General features: G+C 38.5%; 1 protein-coding gene across 1 annotated transcript in view; it reads right to left on the reverse strand.

Moving 5' to 3' along the window:
- Positions 1 to 476: 476 nt before the first annotated feature.
- The window catches only part of PPP2R2A (protein phosphatase 2 regulatory subunit Balpha), an 87,695-nt gene continuing 66,087 nt past the window's right edge, over positions 477 to 22,084 (reverse strand). The window contains exons 4-10 of the mRNA XM_066267099.1: positions 18,182 to 18,347; positions 11,513 to 11,625; positions 10,270 to 10,447; positions 8,907 to 9,071; positions 7,032 to 7,201; positions 4,519 to 4,610; positions 477 to 1,198 (exon numbers count right to left, since the gene is read on the reverse strand). Coding sequence (XP_066123196.1) covers positions 919 to 1,198; positions 4,519 to 4,610; positions 7,032 to 7,201; positions 8,907 to 9,071; positions 10,270 to 10,447; positions 11,513 to 11,625; positions 18,182 to 18,347 — 1,164 coding nt within the window. The 3' untranslated portion in view covers positions 477 to 918. The remainder of the gene's footprint in view (positions 1,199 to 4,518; positions 4,611 to 7,031; positions 7,202 to 8,906; positions 9,072 to 10,269; positions 10,448 to 11,512; positions 11,626 to 18,181; positions 18,348 to 22,084) is intronic.

Here is a 22,084-nt window from a genome sequence, read left to right on the forward strand (position 1 = left end):
GTTGTGAAATCCTTAGTAATGCCAATATATATCCAAAACATGTTCATACAGAACCAATACCTCTCCTTTTCCACGTTGAAGAACACTTGTTAGAAATAACAAATATACCAATAAAACAACAGAAATTCATTCCATCTCTCCCAAAGTTATGACACAAGATGTGGCTTAAAGAGGTAGATTAAAAAGAAAAAGAAAACCAGATTCTCCATTCTTTGTCACTTTTATTCAGTAGTAGTTTTTCCCCCTTATTTTCAGTGCCAGACACGGCAAGGCGGCAAGGAGTGATTACAGCCAACTGTTATTAAAACATTTGTTCGCAATATGTACCCCCTTGACCACTGACCCCAAACTGACTCATTTTGTGTGCTTTCGTTCTTTCTTTTTTTATATACCACCACCAAGACCAGGTGGGGGGGCAAGGGTGAGACATGACGGGGAAGAGTCCAAGAGGCCAGAAGAGGAGAAATGCTACAAGCCACAGTAAGAATGAGCTGTATTTAATTTAAAAAGGGGAAGGGGTGTACCCCACAAATGATACAGTAATGAGGATACACAATTAAATCCCATAAGCATGACTGAAGGCTTTCACTGCGTTTGACGTCATCACAATGGAAGGCATAAAAAGTGGAGTAAATCAATGTTGATACAGTCCAATCTAGTCCATTAGGCAAGATGGTGCAAGAAGTCATTTAAATTAAAAGTGTCCTACCCTTACCTAAATGGCTAGCAGGCATGGAGAACACCAGTGATGAATCCACAGAGCTTTCTCCATGCAGCTATAAAAATGTGTTGTTGAATGGCACATTGTCAAACACTGGAAAGGGGTGCCACAATGGACCTCTCTCTTTTAGGTACGAATGCTAGATTCAACTATCTCAACTAAGCAGGAAGTGGGCTCTTCTGCTAAGAATGCCAACCCTAATTCACTTTGTCTTGAAATATATACAGATTGTTTGTAGTAGCTACAGCAATGATATTTTCCTTGGGGTGCCACGCTGTATGAAGTATTTTCTTGTTGAAGTCTAGGCTGTCAACACTTATCTCATCTTTCTTTCTCTTGCCACTTGCACAGACTTTGCGCGGCTTCAGAACCGTGCGAGGTTTATTGTTTTCCCGCGATGCTTCTAGGGTGATGTCTCGCTTTGTGTTCCTGTCAAACATTCTGAAGAAATTATTGTAAGATCCGGTCATGACAACACTGTAAAAGAAGAACAGTCAAATGAGCAAGAGCTTGTTTTCAGTAAAATAATTCAGTGATGAAACCAGCCTACTATTCTACTACAAACAACTATGTTAAGCAGATTTGGATTTTAGAGTGAGGGCTGCTGATATCACACCAGAAATATATGGTACTAGTTAACTTGGTTACTCATTAATTACTCCTATTCATGACTACCAAAACTATCACTAAAACTGAAAGCATCCTCAAGTAAAGCTTCTTAGTAGTACTGAGTTATTTTTGTTGAGTATTTATGCAAATATAGACTGATCGACCAGACCAGTCAAATTCTTGAAATACCAACTAACTGTGGGACTCACAGGCTCTAATACCAAAAAAAAAAACCCCAACAACATAAAAAACATGGTATGCAAATTATTCATAAGAAACCAATGCTTGCTTTATAATTTGAATTATAAGCTATTTAATTTGTCCCTAGTCTAGTTTGGATAATCACATCTATGATGCTTATGGGAAATCAAGATTATTAGGAAAGGAGCACATACAAAAAAAATTTTTTTCCCGGGGGGGGGGGGGGGCAGACAGGCTCCCACATGCGCCCAACCGCATGTGCCCAATCAGGATCCAACTGGCATGACCACCAGGGGGTGATGCTCTGCTGCAATCAGAGCCACTCTAGTGCCTGAACCAACTTTTGCTCCAATGGAGCCTTGGCTATGGAAGGGGAAGAGAGACAGAGAAAGGAAGGGGGTAAGGGTGGAGAAGCAGATGGGCACTTCTGTGTGCCCTGGCCAGGAATCAAACCTGGGACTTTGACACGCTGAGCCAACGCTCTACTGCTGAACCAACCGGCCAGGGCCAGCACATGCAATTTTTATTAACAGAAAATCATTTTACCTATAACACTAAATACATTTTAAGTAATTTTTTTAGACAAATATTTTAAATATCAGTGCAAGTTTTTACTCTGCTCAAGAAATGTAATTTAGAATGGCATGCCCGTGTTATATAAATCTGTGAGGTTTTTTTAGATTAGGATATCTAGTCTATAGCTACCTATAAATTTTAAAAGGTGCTGTTAGGCTAGCATGTCTATAGTAGTCCTGTCAAAAATGTATAACCTAAATCTATCATGAGGAAACATTAGACAATACTCAAATTAAGAAATTATCTGTAAAATTAGTGGCCTATGTTTTTCAAAAATGCCAACGTCACAAAAGTTAAGGAAAGAACAAAGAACTACTCCAGATTGAAGGCAACTAACAAGATAGGAAAACGAAATGTCACATACACCATTGGACTGGATACCAAACCCCCATTTTTTTTTCCTGCTAGGACATGGTTGAGAACTGGTGAAATTTGAATGGAACCTGTGGATTGGATGGGAGTGGTGCATCAATGGGAACTTTCCTGTTGGAAGTGCTTCCACTGTTTTTATGCAGGAGTGTCTTTCAGGAAGTTCTCATTAAAGGAGTCAGAGCAGAGGCCTCATGTCTGCAGCTGAGTTGTGTGAGTACATATAAAAGAACAGGAGGAACCTGGTAAAGGCTAAGGAAGAGTGTGCTACTCTTATAAATTCAAAGTTGGAGATCATTTCAAAAAAATGTTTTAAATGTTAAGGAAAATAACTTCTGACAATGGAACATAAACTGATAATATGTTTGAACAATGCAAGGAAAAACTAGCTGTGGCAGTGCACCAACATCCATTTTATCACTATCTTCTCTTCACATTTGGTCACTTCTTCTGTCTCCTTCCCTGTCCTTTTCCTTCTCGATGCCTTAGAGTTAGCAGTGGAATTCAAAGTGCTTATTCCTATTTGAGGTTTAATGTGGTCAGTCTGTTACTGGGCATCAGGTTATAATCTGATAATAATTTAAAAGATGAATGATCCAAGTTCTTTTTATCCTCTAATAAATAAAAAATGGCATGAAACCGGAATCATATGGAGTTTCAGTGATAAGACAATTGTGCAATGAAGTACTTCAAATTACCCTAAAGGCAAATTTAAATAATTCCAAAATGATGTTTTCTTTTACTATTTTCTGTCCTACTGACAACTAATAATTGGTAAACAGATACTGAAAACTAAGAATTGAAAGATTAAAACTTGTTTATCTTTGAAAATAATGGCATATTTTGATGACATAGTAAAAAGGAATCATACTGTGGCAAATTTGTAAATTATAAAAAGCCTAATTACTCATAGTAATTTTTTAAAATTTTATATAGAAAATTAAATTTAACCAGGTGACATTGATCAATACGAGTACTTATGTTTCAGTAATATGGTTTAAAAATAATATATAGCAATTACCACTTTTATCTGGAGAAACTGGTATGTTATATTGCAAATGAAATATATACTGTCTAAATAGTTTTAAAAAGTTTCATAGTAGAGTAACAAAATGAAATAACATTTTAACTGTTGGCATGTCAAATTTATGACTCATCTGGTTCATAATAGAAGATTTAAAGTTATTTAAATCATAATTTAATTTTTATCTGCCAATAATGCTGTAGGATTACTAAATTTCAGGGAAACCCTGAGGGGAAGGAGGAATGAAGTTTAGGATTTGTAATTTACATCAATATAAAAGGAAGTCTGCCACCCTGGCCAGATGGCTCAGTACTGGGTCAGAGCAGATATAGGCACAGATCAATGCTCCTATCTATCTTTCTCTTTCTCTCCCCCCAAAATAATCAATAAACATTTTTTTAAAAGTTTGCCATATTTTTAGTAAAAATGGCAACCATACCAGGAGGAGTGATGAAATGGTCCGTTCCTTTCCTATAGTGTAGGGATGCTCAACCTGTGTGCCGCAAGATATTTTAAATATGCAACACCTGACTGGTCAGGGGCACTGACCTCCTTTATCTTAGATTGTCAAATAAAAAAATGTCAACAGTCAACACAACAATAGCTATCTGCTGGTGTGAATGAATCAAAATTATACTTTTTTATTTTCAGACTGACAAGCATTTGCTTTGATGTGGCTGAATTTTAATAATTAGTTTAACATGTGCTGTGAGACAAAAAAGGTTCTAGTAGAATTACAATTGAATGAGTTCAAATTAAAATCAGTTACCTACTAGAGACCCTGACTGGGTGGGTGGCACTCTGGGTTCAAGTGTTGACCCAGCGCACCTGAGGGCACGAGTTCGACCCCTGGTCAGGGCATGTGCGAGAAGCAATCACCAAATGCACAACTAAATGGAACTAAGTGAAACAATGAGTTGATGTTTCTCTCTCTACCCCTTCATCACCCCCTTGCGTGCCTCTCTCTCTCTCTCAAATCAATAAAAAAATTTAAAAATAAAAAATATAAATCAATTACCTATCAGAGCCATTCCAACAACATTCAAATTTGTCAAATATGCAGTCATTTTCATACAGTGAACAAAGTTTACTTCTGAGGTATTCATGCACCTGGGGAAAAACATCAATATATACTTAGTTTACACCTTAAGACTTACTGGTTAAAATTAGGGAACAGATTTAACAAGTAGTCTTTTTTTTTTTAAGGGGTAGAAACACACACACATCCTTTCAATCTTATTAAAAATCTCTTTACAAGTGCAACTGAAATATTTAGACCAGAAAACATTTAAAAATGGCATAGATAAGACACTAAAGAATATTACAGTAATATCTGAATACATTAGTACTTGGCTTTCAGTCTATAAATTGCTGATAAAAACACGCTCAACACTTTGCTTTACTTTCTTTTTAAATACCATTTTTTTGGGCATAAGTAAAGGAAACCTACATTATCATTAAGTGCATATGCATACATAGCATGACCATGCCCTGGCTTGGTGATAAATTATATGGCTACTCTAGGTATGCATCATTGGAAAATTTGGTATCACTTGATATTACTTATACAATATCAAAGCTAATGGAAATACGTTTTTTTTGAAATAAAATTCTAAATAACAAATCTGGTGTTTAAAACACATCTTAATACATTTCATTAATATTGTTAAGTTACAAAAGAAAGTTTCAAAATATTCCTTGTTATCAGAAGGAAAAGTAGGAGTCTCTATCTCACCATCCATTCTTACTTATAAAGGACCTTAAAAAGAAGTGATAAAAGAACAGAGCTGGTACCTTGTAAATGTTAGAATTCTCTATTCTTTATGTAGCAACCTGAAGTCACCTTAACAATTACAGTGAAAAGATTCAGGCCACGTCTATGTGACTTTATGCAATTTATGTAGGGTCAGGATTAAAAGTGAGCGTGTTAAGGAGAATAAATAATAAAATCACAATGACCCTCAATCACACATAGCTCAGCAAAATGCTTATACATATTCAGCACTAATAGAATAGCTCAATCTGCATGTGCTGCATTTAATATAATGTGACACTATTCTCAATCACTAACTCAGCATAGGCAGAAAAACTGCCAGTCAGGTAAGATTAGGTAAACCATAACAATCCAACAGTTTTAGAATTCATGTGCCAGGTTTCTCATCAAACAATTTGTGAGTATGAAGTGAAGGTTCAAATCCATTCTTCTCCATGGAAATGGGATGGTGGTGGTGAGGACCACTAGGAGACAATACTTCAGAATCTGGGCAGTTATATAAATGTAATTTGAAAACAGAGCAGTACTGTATCCCTTTACCTTTCCTCAACATAAACATGTATTTGGAAATGTCAAATACCATGAAGAAGAATATTAAGTGGTTAATGTTTGCCAAAGAGGATTAGAAAGTTTGAGAAATACTATTCTAATTTTACTGAGAACATACAACATAAAGACATAAAGGTACAATTGATCAATTTGTATTCCTAAAGCAGCAGTAAGTGTTGTCTACAATGTGACAACCTAGGGTCTGGCATAGGCTTCAACTGCCCCACCCTGTCCTGGCTGTGCAGCTGCATTCCCATCTCTAGGAGAGATGGCTAGGGAACAATGGTAGTGGCTGACCGACAAGAAGAGAATCCAGAACTGACATCCCACAACAGACAGACAACTTTTAAAGCTGTCCGCTGGGCTTTCAAGCTCTTCTCCTTTAGTTTAAGATAACAGTTACTAGCCAGAAGGCAGCTCTTTAACCTGGCAGGCCAAAGTTAAGCTCTAGTTCAGGGGTCTCAAACTCAACTCAGCATGTGGGCCGCAGAGCAAGATCACAGCCGTTCAGCAGGCCGCACTAGGTCTACAAAAGGCAACTGTTACGCAACACTTTTCTCACTGCAGTTGAAAACAAAAAAAAATCAGTACAACAAGCACAATCGTACATGCAGTTTACTCAGTGTCACAAAACGACCAGAAACTGTAGTTCGCATCACAGCTGCTGTTAACTAAGCTAATATCTAGCTAGGATGCTAGAGAAATGAAAAATACAAGTAGGCCCCTAGGCTTACTTAATTTTATCCAAAATATTTTGAACTTCGTGGAATAGTCTGCAGGCTGCACAAAATTGTTCGGCGGGCCGCGAGTTTGAGACCCCTGCTCTAGTTCAACTACTACTGCCCGTGCTCCAACTGGGGCACCTCCACTAGAACTGGCCACTCTCCCCAATAACCCCCACAAGCACCAGCCCTTCAGAGTGCTCTGCCCTCCTCACTTTAAATGTAGACAGAAGCAGAGGGAAAAACAAGTTGTCAATATTGAACCAAATCGGTAGCAAAATCACACTTTAACTGCGAAAGTACCACACAATCTATAAAAGTATACATAAACTTAACAAAGAAAAGCCAAACACTCAGGAATCTCTAATGAAAAAGGCCTAATTGTGAACAAATACTGTTAGGATTAACACATAATACAAAATCCTTCTCTGTAAACATCTGAAAGTAAATAGGTATATGATCATTGAAAGAAAAAACTGCAAATACCTGGTATGTTTCCACAGGCCTGTTTTCCATATTTAAGTCCCAAATTTTGACTGACAAATAGTCTCTAGTCATCATATACCGACCACTATGGCTGAATTTCACATCAGAAATAGAGGAGATGATTTCAGAAAAAAAAGACCTGTTACTGGGATCTTCAGGTTCTTCAAACACTAAAAACAAACAAAAAAATTAAATAAAAAGGCAACTGGTACAATATTCTGGTTTGCACAAAGCATTTGCTGAAACACCTCAAAAATTCCCTAAAAAGCAGCTAAAGATGGCAGCCAAAAAAACCTTGAAAAACATCTCTGGCTGTAAAGTAATCTTCCTGAAAGTTTCTTAAATGAATGACATAAACACTGAAACCAAAGATGCAGAGACTTTACCCCCCCCCCCCCCCAAGTCCCACAGCTAGTTTAGTAGAACCAGACCCACCCAGGACTTGAGACTTGAGTGTACACAGGTTCTGCGTACACCTCACTGACCTTGCCCATCCTATCACAAGAAGCATTCCATCCTCACCATTCTAATTCATACCAGCATTTTATTTTTTTCATGGCCAGGTAAAATTATCTTGATAACAAGCGTGTACCAATTTTCATGAGTTTTAAAAATACTTAAAAACATGAAGAAAAAAATAACAGAATCCAGGCCTGACCTGTGGTGGTGCAGAGGATAAAGTGTCAACCTGGACGCTGAGGTTGCCGGTTCAAAACCTTGGGCTTGACTGGTCAAGGCACATATGGGAGTTGATGCTTCCTGCTCCCTCCCCCCCTATAATGAATAAAATCTTAAAAAAAAAAACACAAAAAACAGAATCCCTTAATTTTTTTTTAACCCAGTGGTTTTCAAACTTTTTTTCTTGACAGAGACAGAGAGTCAGAGAGAGGGAGCTAGGGACAAACAGACAGGAAGGGAGAGAGCTGTGGCACCATAGTTGTTCAATGACTGCAATATTATCATATGTGCCTTGACTGGGGGGAGCTACAGCAGACCAAGTGACCCCTTGCTCAAGCCAGTGACTCTGGGCTTCACGCCAGCAACCTCGGGGTTTTGAACCTGGGTCCTCCATGTCTCAGTCTGATGCTCTATCCACTGTGCCACCACCTGGTCAATTGCAATATTTTTTTAATGCTAAGGAAACTTTATAAGATATCTTCCTAGGAAGATCAAAATAGGAAGGGAGGGAGGGAAGAAAGAAAAGTAACTGTTGTACTTGAATACAGGATTGGAGCACCTCACCCCAAATTCCCAGAGTAACATTCCATTAAAAATATAACCACTGGCCCTGGCCAGTTAGCTCAGTGGTAGAGTGTCAGCCTGGTGTGAAGTCCCGGGTTTGATCCCCGTCAGGGCACACAGGAGAAGTGCCCATTTGCTTCTCCACCCCTCCCCCTCTCCTTCCTCTCCGTCTCTCTCTTCCCCTCCTGCAGCGAGGCTCCATTGGAGCAAAGATGGCCCGGGAGCTGGGGATGGCTCCTTGGCCTCTGCCCCCGGTGCTAGAGTGGCTCTGGTTGCAGCAGAGCGTCGCCCCCTGGTGGGCGTGCCAGGTGGATCCCGGTCGGGCGCATGCGGGAGTCTGTCTGATTGTCTCTCCCCATTTCCAGCTTCAGGAAGAAAAAAAAAAAAAAAAAATATATATATATATATATATATATATATATATATATAAAACCACTGAGACAGCAACAGACACGTCTCCGAGAAAGCCTTCTATGTTCTTCCAGTAGAATAACCTCTGGTGCCTCATGCAGAGTCAACAGCTTATAGGAGGTTTAATTTACTTGTAAATGTTCTGTGCATGTGGTTACCATGTCTGAGGCTAATTTCAGGCAAATAGAAAACGTTAGAAAAAAAAAGATGCAATTAACTTACGTTTAGAATGTCTATCACAGAGGGCAGATGCCCTCATGTCACATAAGCGAATTGTCCCTTTACTACTGCTGTATACAAATGTGTTACAGCTGTTTGGGTGGAACTCTGCTGCTGTAATCACCTCTGTTAGCTCTTCCATGTTGGCAGGCTTGATATCCACAATATCTGGATAGCATTTTATTAAGGAATTTCCATTTAGAAAAAAAGGGCAAATTAATTTTACGTTTTTCAAATCTGAAATTCACTCATAGGCTGAATCAAAAGTATTCTGAATTGCATTTTAGTCCTATAACCCCAGAGGGACCAAAACCTGTAATATTAAAAAAAAAAATCTTAGGGCCATGGCTGTTTGGCTCACTGGTAGAGCCCAACGTGTGGATGTCTCAGGTTCGATTACCGGTCAGGACACACAAGAAAAGCAACCATCTGCTTTTCGACCCTTCCCCTTGCCCCTCTTTTCTTCCCCTTCTGCAGCCATGGCTCCATTGGTTCAATTGCACTGGCTTCAGGAGCTGAGAATGGCGCTGAGGATGGCTCCATGGAGCCTCTGCCTCAGGCGCTAAAAATAGCTCAGTTGTTAGCATGGACCCAGATGGGTAAAGCATTGGCTCCAGACAGGGGTTGCTGGGTAGATCCTGGTCAGGGCTCATGTGGGAGTTTGTCTATCTCCCTCTTCTCACTTGGAAAATAAAGGGGAAAAAAATCTTAGAAGAAAACATGGCCAAATTTTAAATTATCTAGAATACAGAAGTCTTTTTCTGAGTGTGATACAAATCTCAGACGCCATAAACAGCAAAGTGATAAGTTTATGTTCCTAAATATTATGAAAACAGTGTGAATTCCAAACAAAACAAAGTATCTTCAAAGAGAGCAAAAAAGGGAAAACTATTTGTACCACAAAGGATGGAGCTAATTTACTTACCATAAAAAGATGCTTTAAAAACAAAACAATAAACATAAGCAAATCTTGTGAAATTAAAATATATAAATATAAAAAATGAAATTTTTACTCATGATGAAAAGAAATGCTAATCAAAACAACACAAGAAACTTCACTCACTATGCTGGTAAAGTATAGTACAACTGGCTCTTTATACACTGTTAGAGTACGCATTATAGTCAAGTTAATTTTTTCAAATGTTATGTATTTGGAAATACATTAACAGTAGTAGTAGTAATAGCTGTAACGTTTAAGAACTTTATACTTAATATAGTATATGTGTGCGCTAGGTATACAATATTTATACATCACATACTTGTGTATGCACAATTTTCTGGATACTATATAAACATTGATAATGGGGGATTGGAGAGACATTTCTATTGACTTTATACCACCAAAAAAGAGAAACCAAATGGATACTAAAACTCCTGTCTGTAATTTCCAGATGCCAAAGATTAATCCGCAAATCATCTGCAGATAAATATGTTTCATAATCACTATTAATAGAAATTGAGTTGATGTGATATGTATGAGCATTGGCAAATATTCTTCGTGGACTGGCTTCAACCATTAGATCCATGGGCCTAAAGACTGGCACCTGTCAAAGACACATGAAAAAGTCATTACAAAATACAAGAGGACTCAAGGTTTAGAACACTTAATTTCTACAGTTTTTTAGGGAATATCAAACAGTATGATATTATACATAATTTTTAAAAAAGTTTTCATTGATTTGAGAGAGAAGCATCAACTCATTGTTTACTCATCTTCCATTAGCCACATATTCCCTGACTGCTTTTGGTACGTGCCCTGAATGTGAGACCTCTGGCGTGCAGGGACGATGCTTTTACCCACTAAGCCACCCAGCCGGGCCTACAGATTTAGTTAAAAAGTAACTGATGCTGATCCTCTAAAGCCCTGGTCGGCAAACCGTGGCTCGTGAGCCACATGTGGCTCTTTGGCCCCTTGAGCATGGCTCTTCCACAAAATACCATGTGTGGGCGCTACCTCGATCAGGAATGTACCTACCTCTATAATTTAAGTTTAAAAAATTTGGCTCTTAACAGATATTTCAATCGTTGTACTGTTGGTATTTGGCTCTATTGACTAATGAGTTTGCCAACCACTGCTCTAAAGTGTTGAAATGAGAAGAAAAAGGAAAAATTTAAATAATTTACCCTTCCTTTACAGATAGAAATACTATTAGAATTTGCAGTTTTTCCTAGTTCCAGTTTTTTGCTTGAAAAGACTTGCAAAGCTAATAAATGTTTATGGTTTCAAGTTTAAATTAAAGTGGCTAAAAAGGAAATTAGCCCAGCGTGTCTAATTCTTGGTGTTTTTTAGCAGCTAACATGATTTGGTCCATATACTTTTTCAATCTCCAAAGAAAATCTTGAAACTCAAGTTTGAAATAGTTGATATTCAAATGAGAGCAAAGGAGAACATGGCACAGTACATAACAGTCTTGTGTGGAGTCCTGGACTGCCCCTTGCTGCTGTGAGACCTCTGTATTGGCCAGGAACTGTTAAAAAGGGGAATTTTTAGTGTCTGATCTAGTTATACAGAATTGCTGGCATGGACAGTCTGTAATCATTCCTATTCAAGTTCTGCTCAGAGTCTGGACTCTGTAGTATGAATACAGAACACTTTTCTATGCACTTACTCGTAGTGTAGTGACTGTAGTAGGGTCTCTGTACCTCCCATCTTCCTCTTTCAAGTTATACCCTTCTGGTCTTTTGTCCCTTTCACTTATTTTCCATAATTTTATTGTTTTATCTGGAGAGACAATGGAGAAAATCCTCAAAAAAAAGAAGTGATACTTGTAGGAGAAAAACATTTTAAGGTATAAATATGGCATTTTATATTTCACCTAATAAACATCCCAAGAATAAAATCTGTTATTTGACTCAACAACAACAAAAAACTTTACTTCCATGTAAATAAAAACAAACAGAAATGCAGTGAGGAAACTGCATTTTTATGTTAACAAAACTCGATATTAAAATCAAGTCACAGCCTAGTCCTTATCTTTTAAAACTAAAACCAGAGGGGAAAAATTTTTATGTGTATGTAAACACATGCATGTCTATAATATGTACATAGAATCATACACATATGCCCAATATTTGATTTTGTGTGTGTGTGTGTGTGTGTAAGAGTCAGAGAGAGGAACAGATAGGGACAGACAGGAAAGGAGGGAGATGAGACACATCAATTCTTCGTTGCGGTTCCTTAGTTGTTAATTGATTGCTTTCTTGTATGTGCCTTGACCAGGGGGGCTATAGCAGACCAAGTGACCCCTTGCTTGAGCCAGAGACCTTGAGCTCAAGCCGGTGAGCCTTGCTCAAACCAGATGAGCCTGCACTCAAGCTGGTGACCTCAGGGTCTCGAACCTGGCTCCTTCACATTCCAGTCCGACGCTCTATCCACTGTGCCACCGCCTGGTCAGGCCCCAATATTTGATTTTGAAAGTAACACAATTGGTTAAGATATCCTAACAATTTAGAATAAAAATGGTAAGGAATCTCTCTCTCTCTCTCTCTCTCCCTCTGTGCCCCACTTCCCAGCAGACCCAATCAAAGTCCACAAGCCTGGCTGCCAATGTTTTAAATTTCTCTTTCACCCCTGTATTAGGGATTCATAAATAGGTAACAGGACCTGAAAAAAAGACTTGACTGATTAAAAGCATATGTCCCCAAGTCCTTCAAGAAAAAATTCTTATGTGCCAGAATATATAAAATACTATTTTTAAAAATAAACTTTTGCCCTGGCCGGCTGGCTCAGTGGTGGAGCGTCGGCCTGGCGTGCAGAAGTCCCAGGTTCAATTCCCGGCCAGGGCACACAGGAGAGGCGCCCATCTGCTTCTCCACCCCTTCCCCTCTCCTTCCTCTCTGTCTCTCTCTTCCCCTCCCGCAGCCAAGGCTCCATTGGAGCAAAGATGGCCCGGGCGCAGGGGATGGCTCCTTGGCCTCTGCCCTAGGCGCTAGAGTGGCTCTGGTCTCGGCAGAGCATCGCCCCCTGGTGGGCAGAGCGTCGCCCCCTGGTGGGCGTGCCAGGTAGATCCCGGTCGGGTGCATGCGGGAGTCTGTCTGTCTCTCCCCGTTTCTAGCTTCAGAAAAATACAAAAAAACCCACAAAAAACAAAAAAAACTTTTATTTTGGAATTAAGTTGATTACAGTGAAGTTACAAAAAAAGCACAGTGTTTCCATTATCCTTTACCCAGTTTCGTCTGATGTCAACATCTTATGCAACCTGGTACATTTGTTAAAACTAAGAAAGTAACATTGTACATGACTACTACCTGAACTCCAGGCTTCACTCTGATTCTACCAGGTTTTCTACTAACTTCCCCTTTCAGTTTCAGAATACCATCGAGGGTCCACAGAGCACTTTAGTTAAGTCTGTTTGTACTTTTCGTCACCCTCACAGTTCTGAGAAGCAGTGGGGAGGTATTTTGTAGGATGTCTTATCAACAGGGTATGCTGGCTGTTGTCTCCTTACTAGACTGGACGAGCACCTGAGGGAAAGTGAGGGTGTATGTGGCATCGACAGGACCTCTTCCCCTTGCTTGGGCAGCCTGTGCCAGATTTCTCCACTGCACAGTTACTATTTCCCCTATTCTTCAGAACTGAGTCACTAAGTCCGGTCCACACTTATAAGGAGAATTATACTGCTCACAAAAGTTAGGGGATATTTCAAAATGAATATGAAGGTATAAAATATCCTCTAATTTTTGTGTGCAGTGTAAATTACACTCCCTGGAGGAAGCAGCATCCACTCACGTACTGTTTGTAATTCTCCTATAAGTAGCCCTCCTTCCCCACTTATTTCTTCAATCAATATTTGTATCACTATGGATTCACGCATGTTTAATACATTGTGTTATTCTAAAATTGCATTCATATAAAAGTATCACATTCTTAATGGTCTTTTATAAGCAAAAGGGTTAATAAAATTGAAAAACTAGTGTATAATAAGATACTGTCATACCGAGAGGTCACAGGGACTCCTCTAGCCTGGCCACCTCTCTCTGCTGATGGAGAAGATTGTGCAGCTGCCCTGGGAATGCCCTATGTAAAGATGATAGCTACACTCAGAAAAAACCGCCAACTCTATGAATTCATAATCCAGTGTTTCATCTGAATCCTATGTAATCATGTTTCTAGACATCTTGCAGTTCAGTCACGTGTTTTCATGCACTATTTAATTTCAATATACTTTAGGATATTTTGTGCCCAAATCTGTAATATAAACGAGCCAAGCCTGAATTCTGTATTTTGGGAGAAACTTATCTAAAGATGATGAAGATGTCAAGTCACCCTGCCTGCCATCCAATCCCTGTAATTGTCCTATGGCCTGTTCAAATTCATCAACCGTAGTAAAGATCCAGAAAAATAAGTCACAATATACTTCTCAAACTTTCAAATGATGAAATTAGTTTGTGGATCCCAATAGTGTCTGAGAAGAAATTACTTTTAAAAAATTATGAAAAATCAGGCAAATATTTTAAAAACAGATTAAACTTCAAAATATTTTAAGTGCTAAAACTAGTGACTTATGAGGGTAAAAAAACATTTTTAATAGCATAAAACACAGGATAGGACACAAAAGTACTACACAATTTTAGTGCAGTGCCTGGGGACAAGGAAGGCTGGAAATGTTTTAACAAATATGACAAAAAAAATTTTAAAAATTTTCAGACCCTGGCTGGTTGGCTCAGTGGTAGAGCGTCAGCCTGGCGTGCAGGAGTCCCGGGTTCGATTCCCGGCCAGGGCACACAGAAGAAGCGCCCATCTGCTTTTCCACTCCTCCCACTCTCCTCCCCCTCTGTCTCTCTCTTCCCCTCCCATAGCCAAAGCTCCACTGGAGCAAAGTTGGCCTGGGCACTGAGGCCTCTGCCTCAGGTGCTAGAATGGCTCTGGTTGCAACAGAGCAACGCCCCAGATGGGCAGAGCATCGCCCCCTGGTGGGCATGCCGGGTGGATCCCAGTTGGGCACTTGCAGGAGTCTGTCTGACTGCCTCCCCGTTTTCAACTTCAGAAAAAAAAAAATTCATTCCTTATGCACTGTGAAAGTGACTTTTTTGGAGTCTTTGGACCATAGGTGGAGATACACCATCAAATGCCATAAAACCGCATGCAAGATTATGTGTTTATACAAAACCTTTCTGTGAAGAGGACCGAATGAGTCTCAAAGAGATGTTTCTTCTAAAAAACTAAGAACTACTGCTTTACAGTGCTTTCCTAAATTGTCAACTCCAATAACCAAAAAAGTATTCAAGAAGTCCAACAAAAGTCCACGTGTCTCTGGTATAAGCAGAGGGTTGGAGCAGGTGAAAAACCATGCTGCCAAGTTTCCTCTGTGGGAGTGCAGCTTTCTGTAAGAGCCAAAAAGCTTCTTACTGAAAAGCTGTTAAAAGGTAACCTATTTATGAGTGAACTCTATATTACTTATATATTCAAAACCCACCCACAGCCAACAGGTTACAGTTGAGCCTTTTTGCAATGTGAAAGAATCAAGGAGATTGCAGAGAAAGACAAAAGATAACAGAAAAAGAATAAAAGAACTTGAAGAAACACTGAATGAACTCAAGTTACAAAGGCAATTTGGGAAACACCACACAGTTTACAATGGTCATGAAGAGCCAATGCAGAGATGAAAGTTAAGGTTAATTTTGCTGAATCAAAGCTGAAATGTTGTCATATTTTCTGCCATTCTTCCACAAGATTTCTAAGCTTTTTCAGTATGAAGAACTCATTACACATTTGAGGTAAGGATGTATTATTACTCTCTATTTCAAAGAAAAAAATTATACAAAATAATACAGTAGAAAGATATTACTCCCATTTAATGGATACTGACATTTTCCCAGAATTGCTTTTTCTCTCTTTAAAGACTAACCCTTCTCAGATACAGTGGAAGTCCTATCCCTTCCATCCTTTTTCTCACTCACCATACCCCAGGGGTCGGGAACCTATGGCTCACAAGCCAGATGTGGCTCTTTTGATGGCTGCATCTGGCGTGCAGACAAATCTTTAATAAAAAAATAATGTTAATAATATAAAACATTCTCATGTATTACAATCCATTCATTTCCTGCTGCTCATGTTCCTGGTTGCGGGGGGGGGGGGGCTGGAGCCAATCACAGCTGTCCTCCAGGACAACCCCAAATTTTTATTGGATAATGCGTAAAGCACACGGGTCGTTGTATGGTTCTCATGGAATTACATTTTAAAATATGTGGCGTTTGTGACTCTCTCAGCCAAAAAGGTTCCCGACCCCTGCCATACCCAGACACAACAATCTGTAAAATTCCCATCCCTGTTCTAGCCCTCCACATTTGACTCTACTTTCAACACATACAAAAATAATGCAGCCCTCAAATACCTGGTTTTATTTAGTATTCATTAACAATAACAAATACACAAAACCTATCATATATTGTGTAGTGCACTTTAAAATAACTTTTATTATTAATCAATGATTTTTCAAATTTACACAGATTTTGTCTGCAAAAAAGTACTACACAGATTCACATCCTCCAACCCAACCCCTGGAATTCCCAATGTCTTTCCTTGTCCTGAGCCTTTGCAGAGTTTAGTGTTTACAAAGGCTCATCTGGTTATACGCTGCCTTGCTTATCTCAAGCCACAGAGGAGCAAAGGAAGCCTGCTAGGAAGACACATAAACATAAACTGGAAACTGAAAGCTACTTAAAATTTAAACTGGAATTTGCTTTTAAATAATATTGAGGAGGAGGGGACGAAGTAGGAGCTGAGAAACAGAACTAAACATTTCCCTGGGACATTGTCTTCCAAAAATAGAAACCACAATATACAAATGGTAAAATTATGCATTATCTGATATCAAAGAAAAAAGTATCTGAAGTGTTATTTGAAACAATCTAGCACATAAATCAAACGCTGAACCGAAATTAGAAACCAACACATGACATGAGTAAAGACAGTACCTCCATCTATGATGCCTTGAGTTATAAGCTTTAAATTGTTATTTCTATCTATTTTTTTCTAATAACGAGAGGGGAATGCAGTTCATGTAAAAAAGGGAGCAGAGGGGACAGGTACCAATGGGCTGATTAGGGAACACCTTGATAATTAAAAAAAGGGGGGCTAGAGGCAGCAAACATCTATGGTGTCAGAGTGAAATCATTTTTTCAAAAGCAGTTTACACTCTGTGAATGGTAAAGAATGGTAAGATCTAAAAATCTGCTTTTATAAATGGTGAAGATATGAAAACATGACTGGTTCTGCCAACCCTTCTGCCAGCCTCAAAATAGTTTTAATACAATTTTTTTTATAGACGATGGCTACCCAGAACCTGGAAGTACCTCTCATTCACTCTAATGACTCTTCAGACCCTAGTCCCTAAAGAATAAATCAAGTCACAACAACTTACATGGAAAAAAAAATTAGAACAACAAAAGACCCAATTAGCCGGGTAGCTCAGTTGGTTAGAGCACAATCCCTACAGGCTGTGGGGTTGTGGGTTTGACCCCTGGTCAGGGTAGATACAAGAATCAAGCAATGACAGCGTGAGTAAGTGAAACAATTATCCTCCCCATTCCTCTCTCCTCTTTAAAAAACAAACAACAATCTTTAATTTGCCATAAAGAAGTTCGATTTCTGGTAGGGTCATCACACAATTCTAACCCTCACTTAAAAGCTTTTCCTGAGAAAGCAAAACAGTTTAAGAAATCCAGTCACAAGGCTTGTTGGAAAGAAGATAGTAGGTCAATTCTAGTTTGTATCCTCACTGGACAAAGATCAAGTAAGAAGAGTGCTTTCTTAGAATGTATCTTTGAATGTAGACCATCCTTTGACAGGGTACTTTCAAATACTCTTTGGAAAAGCATTTTGGTACACTTAAAAAGGAGGAAGAGAGAAAATTAACATTTACTGAGCATGAATCATGTACAATAGGAGCTACCACATTTACTACTCACAACAATACAATATAGAGACTACCATTTCCACTTTGTAGGTAAGGAAAATCTGACTCAGTGATCTGCCCAAACCCAAGTCAAGAGGTGACAAAACAGAATCAGACCTAAATCCAATGGTAACAGCTCATTTTCTTCACTACAAACTGCATGTGTGCTAAAATAAAACTGACACCTAAAAACCTCTTGCACAGAATTTAAACAAGAATAATAAAGGGAAGAAAAAAAAGTTTATATTCTATTTGGGGAGGAAGGATTTCCAAATGTCTGTCTATTTGCAGAGATCTCTTAACTATTCCTCTTTGAAAAGGAAAACGTATCCTACAGAGTATGTGTACAAAGAGAGCACAGGGAAAAAGAATCACACTTACCATTGGTAGACAATAAAAACTGAGCAGCATTTTTCTGGGGTAACCACCTAATTTTGTTGATCTTTTCTTCTATTTCTAAACTTTTCAAGTAGTCAAACTCTGGTTCATGGCTCTGAAAGGTGCTGTAAACATTATATTCTCCTCTGCTATGAGACTGGATTTTGTTCTAAAATGAAAAAAATATTTGGACCATTGTTGAGAAACATTTCAAAATAGTAAAATTTTAGCAGTTGTAACAGCGCTCACACAGGTTCTGGTTAAAGCATTACCTAAATCCTATATATAATTATACACATTCTATATTATTTATATTTTTTATATTTATATCACATTATATATAAATAGATATTTTAATTACTTAAAGGCTTTCAAGCAATAAACAAGAAAGCTTAAAAGAAAAAAAAAAGCTATATAAAGCCCAGTGATTAAGCCCAATTTAATGGGAAAAGCGACACAAATATTAATTTGATTACTAATTTACCATTATATTTTAAACAGTATAGGCTCATGCTGATTAAAAGAACAACCACAAACCCTGAGCATCCTTAATAAAGGTGTTCATCTAAAATGTAAAGATTAAATGAGAATCACTTGTCAGAAATAGCTAGGTAGAGCACACCTTTCTCCGCCCACTTCAGGGTCAAGTCTCAGTCAGTTAACTAGTAAGATATATTGTCCTCTTTTCCCTTTCTCCCGCCTGCTGGAAACTCTGAGTTCTCATAGATGTAATGGTACTAGCTGACAACCCCCCAGCCCAAAGATTATAGTTATAGCTGTTGCTCATTAAGCCCACACTCAGCATTACCCAGCAAACTTCTCCCTATAGCGGCATCAACAACTGCTTGTCGTCCTGAAATTAGACTTCTTATATATACTCTATATATATATAAAGAAATATGAATTGAATGTTCTTTTTTTATTTTTTTGCCCCTTTCATATACCCATTGTAGATTATGTTATGTAGTAGGTCTGCATTCATAATATTGGCAAACCCACTCAGTAACAATTGATACAGCTCTCAGAGGGTACAAATATAATTGTAACCATGAATGATCAATCCAGATAATTAAACTACTGGAAAAAAAAACCCCAGAATGTATGCTTCCAAAATGATGATTCAGTAAGTTTTTCTTTTTATATGGAGAACAACTAATTGACTATTCTTATCAAGTAATGTTAAACTATTTGATAATTTTAAATAATCAACTATCAGTATCTTTCCTTTCAACTGTTTTTCCATAGGTTCTTTGAAACTAGTCTTTGTGTATTTTAGATGGGAAGATTTTTAATCGTGTGATGATAGGTTAAAAGGTTAAATTCTGAACATGCTTAGAATTCTCACTTTTGCCTAAGGTACATATTAGTGTTAGCTGAAGAAGTGCACAACTATTCTCAATCCAATAGCTTAAACCAGGGGTCGAGAACCTTTTTGGCTGAGAGAGCCACGAACACCACATATTTTAAAATGTAATTCCATGAGAGCCGTACAACCAGCCGTGTACATTAAGCATTAGCCAATAAAAATTTGGTGTTGTCCAGGAGGACAACTGTGATTGGCTCCAGCCCCCCCCCCCCCCGCAACCAGGAACATGAGCGGTAGGAAATGAATGGATTGTAATACATGAGAATGTTCTATATTTTTAATGTTATTTTTTATTAAAGATTTGTCTGCACGCCAGATGCAGCCATCAAAAGAGCCACATCTGGCTCACGAGCCATAGGTTCCCGACCCCTGGCTTAAACTATATTCGCACTCACTGATAATAAAAGAAATAAATCATTGGTTGTGATAGGCTCATAATATAAGGTCTACCAGAAAGTTCTGTCCGTTTCTATCACAACAATTTTGACACGTAAGCACGTTTATTTGGCGCATGCGTGCCTATTTTTATCACTTAATGTATACATACTGACGTAGCAAATTAACTAAAACAAAGTTGATTCACGTTAGTCTTATGTGTGAAGCGATAGTGTACACATGGCTACTGATAAAGTTCATTTACGCCACTGTAATTTTTACGAATTTCAACAAGGAAGAAATGCTACAGAAGCATGTCTGTCGCATCCACCATATTCCCCGGACTTAGCACCCTCCGACTATCACTTGTTTTTGTCCTTACAATATTTTTTGAAGGGCAAAAAATTCAAAAATGAAGATATCAAACAAGCACTGGTTCAATTTTTCACATCAAAAGATAAAATTTTTTTCAAAAATCGGATATACAAATTGTCCTCATGCTGGCAAGAAATCACTAATAATAATGGCAATTATATTATTTAATAAAGTTTATTGACGGTAAGTAAAATTTGTATTTTGTTTTATTCCAAAAATGGACAGAACTTTCCGGTAGACTGTATATATATTTTAGGTGAGAGGAGACTCCTGCATGCCCATGACCAGGACCTACCTAGCAACTCCATCTGCAGCCTATGCTCGAGTACCAAGCCATTTTTAGTGCTTGAGCTCGACATGCTTGGACCAACCAAATTATTCTCAGCATCCAAGGCCACGCTAGAACCAATGAAGCCACTGGCGGCGGGAGGGAAAGAAGAGAAGGGGTGTGGCAGGGGGAGAGAAGATAGTTGCTTCTTCTGTGTGCCCTAACCGGGGACTGAATCTGGATGTCCATAAACCAGGCTGACACTCTATACCAGGGGTCCAAACTACAGCCCAGGGGCCACATGAGGCCCCCTGAGGCCATTTATCCAGCCCCCCCCCCGCACTTCTGGAAGGGGCACCTCTTTCATTGGTGGTCAGTGAGAGGAGCACAAGATGCATCCGTATCCTGTGCTCCTGGAGTACTGTCTGTGGTGGCGGCGCAAAGCGCAGCATTGCTCATGTACAGTACTACTTCCTGTGATGCAGGACGCACGCCTCACGGCTCCGGAAGCGCGTCATATCACTTATTACGGCTAGCAGTGACAAATATAGAACTGGACACTGACCATCTCGTTAGCCAAAAGCAGGCCCATAGTTCCCATTGAAATACTGGTCAGTTTGTTGATTTAAATTTATTGTTCTTTATTATAAATATTGTATTTGTTCCCATTTAAGATATATGCAGTGTGCATAAGGATTTGTTCATAGTTTTTTTCATAGTCCAGCCCTCCAACGGTCTGAGGGACAGTGAACTGGCCCCTGTGTAAAAAGTTTGGCGACCCCTGCTCTATACACTGAGCCACTGGCCAGAGACTCATTACCATCTTCTTATAACAAATTAGGTAACTCAATTCATTAAATATGTATGCACTAATACCACTTTAAAGAAACTGCAAAAATCTTCTACCTAAAATGATTCAGTCTCAAGTTTTGTTATGTTAGTGTCCAAAAAAATTACAATAAATAACAATTCAGTTTTCAACAGGAATGCTGTCTTTTAAACTTAGCAAGAGACTACTAGGCATATTAGGTCCCACACAGAGCTTAAGATTTAATGACACAGAACCTCTGTCTTCAAGTAATTTATGAATGTGAACCTTCAGTCAAAAGCAGAAATTAAGGTCCATGTGATCTAGGTAAGCAAGATAAAAAGCCAAGGCTAAGCACACACCATTCTCTATTAAACAACTGGGTTTACATGGGTCATGTTTTATTTGTTAAGTAAAAAAAAAGCACAAACATATGGAAATATTTCCTAAAACAGAAAAAGTACATAATCCTAAAGAATCATGAGTAACTACATGGGTCTAAACATGATCCAAAAACAAAATCATGGAGGTGATTAGCAGTTTCAATAGTGCAAGAAAGACTTTTTTTGCAACAAGAAAAAAATGTATCACACTAGGATAAAGTTATGTCTAAAAAGTTAAAGATGCCAGGCTGGGCTCATGAACATCCACTCTCTCTCGAAACTCCACCAACATTATAGTAAAAGGATTTCTAAAGACAAATTGATAAGAACA

The sequence above is a fragment of the Saccopteryx bilineata genome, chromosome 1 (assembly GCF_036850765.1).
Source record: "Saccopteryx bilineata isolate mSacBil1 chromosome 1, mSacBil1_pri_phased_curated, whole genome shotgun sequence".
Taxonomy (NCBI): domain Eukaryota; kingdom Metazoa; phylum Chordata; class Mammalia; order Chiroptera; family Emballonuridae; genus Saccopteryx; species Saccopteryx bilineata.